General features: G+C 33.5%; 1 protein-coding gene across 1 annotated transcript; it reads right to left on the reverse strand.

Moving 5' to 3' along the window:
* On the reverse strand, positions 1-4,905 carry LOC133699445 (xanthotoxin 5-hydroxylase CYP82C4-like). The gene is made up of 4 exons (XM_062122685.1): positions 4,827-4,905; positions 3,783-3,852; positions 1,637-2,663; positions 1-886 (listed from the first exon to the last, which is right to left on the reverse strand). The coding sequence occupies exons 1-4, from the start codon at positions 4,903-4,905 to the stop codon at positions 260-262; spliced, it is 1,803 nt and encodes a 600-aa protein (XP_061978669.1). The 3' UTR covers positions 1-259.
* Positions 4,906-5,782: the final 877 nt, after the last annotated feature.

Below are 5,782 nucleotides of genomic sequence, written 5' to 3' on the forward strand. Positions count from 1 at the left end.
TTTTATCTCTGATTACAAGTTTTTCATAACGTGAATAACAGTAACTGGAATACAAGATTCAAGAACAATGGATTACACTGCTGATACTATAAGATCATATTTGCAAATATGAATCTCTAGATGTAATAAAAATGGCATTGTTAAACGAACTTGAATTATTTATGCACCAATCCTATGAATTGAATGGGCGCATGATATGATGCACGTAAATTGAGCTTATTAGCTTGAGCATATTGTGATCACCCAGATCTTCAGCTGCTTAACATTCATATAGACTTGAGTGTAGCCTTGGGCGGAGGATGACCTCCAATGGTGTTTCCTTGGGGATAGTGATTCCAGGGCCTTCACTCATATCGATTAGAGCGTCTGAAACTGTCCCCATTTCAAAACCATGAAGCAGTCGAGCCAGTGTCAAGTGCAAAACCTGGAGCGCCAAGGAAATCCCTGGGCACATTCTTCTTCCAGACCCAAATGGAACGTATTCAAAATCTTGACCCCTCACATCCAGATTGGCATGCTCTGTTAGGAACCTCTCAGGCTGAAATTCCAATGGGTTAGACCAAATGTTGGGATCACGGTGCAGCTTCCACAAGTTAACCAAAAGGCGTGTGCCCGCTGGGATGTGGAAGCCAGCTACCGTGCAATCCTCCATGGCTTGCCTTGGTGCTGAAAGCGGGGCAGCAGGGTATAGTCTCATTGTTTCCTTGACAATGGCTTGTAAGTATACAAGGTTCTTTATGTCTGTCTCGTCAACTTGCCGGTGCTTTCCTACTTGAATGTCAAGCTCATCTTGTGCCTTTTCAAGAACTTCGCGGTTGTTCAATATCAAAGATAGTGCCCATGTAAGAGTCACCAATGTCGTGTCGTGGCCGCCCAAAATGAGGCTCTACAATATAAAGATTGCGTGATAATCTAAAACCATGAAATAAAAGAAAGAGACGTTGACAATATTGTCTCATCACCATTTTAATTCACTGCTGACAACATTTCTGTTACATTATCTTTTAGTTTGCATAGGACACAGTCGATCACTGAGATTCGTTATCAATTATGAAGTAATAGTGAGCAGCTTAGTTTGCTTTTCTTTATCACCTAAAATGGCTGGCCTGGCCCTATCCTCCTACTATTTAGAAACAGGCCTTCTAGATGGTAGTTAGCTCAACTTGGTTTTTTATATTATTGCATATAGAAAGATAGTGTTGCTTTCTTGTCCTTCATCAGACACTGACTTCAAAAATTTCATTTCTTGAGTTTATTATTAGAGTTCTGGTGATTAGTCTAACTTGATCATTTACTTTCTTCCGGATTCAATCCAAGAAGTGCTCTTAATTTCTTTGCCTTTGTTTTCCTTCTTTCTGTCTTTACTGTGAATTTGTTGTGACTATTATAATTAATGGCCTTCTTCTGGGTTTTCTGCAGAACCCCACCGCCATATGCTCAATTGCTTTTCCCGTTTGGCGTTGTTGTGGTTTTTCTTTTATAAAATGCTTTTCATATTATTATTTTTTAAAAAAACATCAGATGATAGTTTTTATATATTTTTCTATGATTTTAATCTGCTAATATTAAAAATAATAATTTTAGTTTTCTACGAATAAAATCATTGAACTCAATGGCAGAAATCGTAGACACTTACCAAGCAAGTGCCCTTAATTGCAGTATCAGTGTCAACAGCAGAAATCTTGCCGTCTTCCAAGTTAGAAAGCATAACATGGATGAAATCTCTCTCCTCCTCGTTGATGCTTCCATTGAGCCTGTTTCGTCGATGATCCTCCACCCAGCTACTAAACACACAGTCTATCTCCGTTGCTGTCCTCTTCATTTTGCCTACAAATCCCTTAACAAAATCCAACCAACCAAGAAATGGAACAGCATCTGAAACCAAGAATAACCCCAATAGATAGAAGAAATCTCCCAAAGCCTTTTGAAATCTCCCCGACTCCTCATCCCCGTTTGCATCAGTACCAAAATATCGCTTCCCAGCAAGCATTCTTACTATTATGTTCATTGTCAAGTTCCCAAACTTCTCCTTCATTTCCACCATAACATGCCCTCCATTCTTTATTGATCTTTCATGTAAGTCCTTCAGAAGCAACTTAGTTTCTGTGTCCCGTACATGCTTGAGCATCTCAAGCCTGCTGTTTGAGAGGAGCTCAACCATGGTTAGCTTTCTCATATCACGCCAATATTTCCCATAAGGTGCAAAGCCGAGCATAGCATGGTCGTAGCCCATGATTTTTACTGCCAAGTATTTCGGACGTGCAGCAAAGACCATGTCGTTGGTAGCTAAACATTCCTTCACAATTTCCCAGTTGCTCACAACCAGCACTCGACGAATTCCATGGCAGACAGAGAAGATTGGCCCGTACTTATCGGCCATGACCCCAAATGTTCTATGTAGTAGCTGGTTTGCTCCTCCAAGAAGATGCAGGTGACCGATAATTGGCCATGACCCTGCTGGCTCTGGTGGCATCTTGCCTTTTTTCTTGTTTGTCGTGGCATATGTTGTGGACAGGAAGAGAGAAATTATACCGAGAAGAAGGGCATATAAGGTGATTTCTTGCAGCTCCATAAAGATTTTAATTCTTTTGATGGATCTTATAAACAACGGATTTAGTTTGTAATGAAGGTTCAGTATGCTAGTATTTATTGTTCTGCTTGTCCTTTTGATTCATTCTAGGTGAGTGCTTGTAGAATCATAAAAATCTTCCGATTAAGATAGATACAGGAGCGACACTCAATTTTTGCCACAAGCCACAAGGGACAAGGGACCTAGCCGTCGTGACGCAATTGGTTGTATTTATTTATTATTATCTGGTTGCCACTTCCATCTGGTTTGACAATTCCATCTTTCAACTCATCCAAATCCATAAATTTTTTCCACTCTGAAATTTAGATTTTATAGACAAAATAGTAATTAAAACCTGAAATCAAATTTGTCTATAATATCAGTATAACGGTAATTGCAATATAGTGGACAAATAAATATTGGGAATTTATTTTAATTAATATAATTTAAATAAATTTAAAGTTTAAATTTATTTTGTTGAGAGATATTTGAATTTTATATTTTTTAATTCAAAAATTTTATTTAGAAGTGCATCTAAACCAATATAGTGGTGTTGGAATCTTGAGAGATAATATACTACAAATATTCTAGTTATACAAATAAAGAGTAATAAAACTTTAAGGACAAATGATTCATCACTGATAATAACAAAAATTTTATATATGTTATTGTTCACATAAATAGAAAATTAGTGCATGTCATAAATTTTATTGATTTATATTTTTTAATAAGTGAATAATTTTTTTGTTTATGATAGTTTATGCAATCTTGCTATTGTTCACATAAATGTTATGCGGTTGTTTTTTTTAAATACGGTCTAGGAAGTTTTGTCCAAGAAGATTGAATTTTAAATAAAACAGTTTGTGACCCCTCCAATCTTTCTTGAGAACTTACTTAGTGAAAATATTATTTACACGATACTATTTTTGCATACGATACAATTTATATGTGAAATGATGATAATTGAATAAATCTCAGTGAACAAAATATGGCTTAACATAGTAACCCAAGAAAAGAAAAAATGATTGTGGATTTTATCTTGTATAATTTAAATATTTTATCTAAAAAGTTGCTCTTTCACAAGTTTTTTGTTTTTTACTTGTTTACTGTGGAGCTAAAATATTTATTTATAAATATTATTAGCCATTATTTTTTTATAGATTATATTATGTTTTCTACTCTTTTTACTTAAGATTTGGTTATCCTAACCAACGTTGTTTCAGCAAGTACTTCTTCGATAGTGAGGATTCTACCATCACCTTCTGTGGTGCATGGTGAGAAACCTGAAAAGTCCAGTGAATTGAAATTTAAGAGGTGGCAACAAAATATATTATTTTATTTGACCATCTTGAACTTGACAAAGTTCTTAACTAAGAAAATTCCAAAGTCATTATAAAATAAATATGACCCTACTACCATGGTGGTTGTGAATGCATGGAATCACACTTATTTTGTGTGTAAAAATTACATCTTAAATGAATTGGACAACACACTATATGATATGTATAATTCAATCAATAGTGCAAAAGCACTATGAGAAGCTCTAGATAAAAAGTACAAAATTGAAGATTCTAGTGTGCAGAAATTCATATTTGTTAAATTTGTAGATTTCAAGATAGTCGATTTAAGGACCACAATGAGCCAAGTTCAAAAGTTTTAACTTATCTTGCATGATATACATGCTAAAGGTATATCTCTAAGTGAGTCTTATTAAGTGGCTGCAATCATTGAAAAATTATCATTATCTTGAAAAGACTCCGAGAACTATTTTAAACATAAGAGCAAAGAGATGAGAATTGAAAACCTCATTTTGAAGTTAAGGATAATAAGTAATTCAAAAGGAGAACCAAATCTTCTAGTGCTCTAAAAGCAATATTGTGAAACAAGTGGTAAAGTCCTATAATAAAAATTTAAGGAAGCTTGTTGTGAAAGGTGAAAGAATTACCAAGAAGTTTAATGACAAGTGTTTTATCTACAACAAGACTAGGCATCTGGCTAAAAATTGCAAGAATAAGGGTAAGCAAGGAAATCATATGAAAAGGATTGCTTAAGCTAATATCATCGAGGTTGATCACCTCACTAATAAAGTTTCAGAAATGAACTTATATTGTGTTATTTTCAAAGTTAACTTTATCAACAATCTAGAGTAATGGTAGGTTGAAATTGGTGTTACAAGACATGTATGCGCTGAAAAGAAGAAGTTTTTCACTTACAAAGAAGTGGATAGAGAAAATCTATACATAGTGAACTCATTAACCTTCAAGGTATTGGGTGTTGGAAATGTCATATTGAAGATGACCTTTGAAAAGCTTCTCACTCTCAACAATATATTGCATGTTGCTAATATTAAAAAGAACTTAGTGTCTAGCTCATTGTTGAGCAAAAAAAGTTTTAAGATGGTTTTTAAGAGATAAATTTATACTATTTAAAAGTGGTATGTTTGTAAGAAAATGGTATTTATGTGATGACCTCTTTAAAATAAAAATAATGACTAGTATAACTAATGATGAAAACAAAAATAAAAATGTTTCTTATTTTTATTTGCTTTAGTCTTATGATGTGTGACATGACATGTTAGGTCATGTGAATTATAATTCTATAAAAAGGTTAATAAACCATGAATTATATGATTTTTGAGAAAAATTATAAGTGGAATTTATGCAGAATCAAAACTCACAAAACTTTCTTTTCAAATAATTAAAAGTAGTAAACATCTAGACTTACTTCACTTAGATATTGATGATTTAAAGTTTGTGCAAACTATACGTAGAAAAAAGTATTATATTACTTTTATAAATGATTGCACAAGGTATTTTTATATCTATTTGCTTACGAGAAAAGATGAAGTGATGCGAACATTATAATCACGTGGTCATACAATCCACAACAAAATTGACAATGAATCCTAGAAAGCCAAAACAAGTCAAATAAAAGGGTGACACAATGAAAACCTATCCTAAGATGCCAACACTATTGAAATAAGAACCCCGCCCTATGAATACCAATTCACTAATAAGAAGTATAAGGAAGACGCCATAAAACTAATTAATTTTTGATAAGTTAATTTAATTCAATAGAGAACTAAAAAATACAATAATCTCTCTCACACAAGCTGAGTAAATTCAACATCAATAGTATTATCAAGTCTCAATATTTTGTACTTAAAAAGAGTATTTATACTTTTGAAAATAAAAACTCTAATGGATCTACTTT

This window comes from Populus nigra, chromosome 7 (assembly GCF_951802175.1).
Source record: "Populus nigra chromosome 7, ddPopNigr1.1, whole genome shotgun sequence".
In the NCBI taxonomy this organism is placed as follows: domain Eukaryota; kingdom Viridiplantae; phylum Streptophyta; class Magnoliopsida; order Malpighiales; family Salicaceae; genus Populus; species Populus nigra.

What these genes read in the sequence shown, in the direction of transcription:
- LOC133699445 (XM_062122685.1), bottom strand. Translation starts at nt 4,905, where the DNA reads ATGCAATATATTGTTGAGAGTGAGAAGCTTTTCAAAGGTCATCTTCAA. An exon ending in CAACACCCAATACCTTGAAG is followed by an intron (nt 3,853 to 4,826) that starts GTTAATGAGTTC and finishes TGGACTTTTCAG; the next exon opens with GTTTCTCACCATGCACCACA. An exon ending in GAAGTACTTGCTGAAACAAC is followed by an intron (nt 2,664 to 3,782) that starts GTTGGTTAGGAT and finishes ATGAATCAAAAG; the next exon opens with GACAAGCAGAACAATAAATA.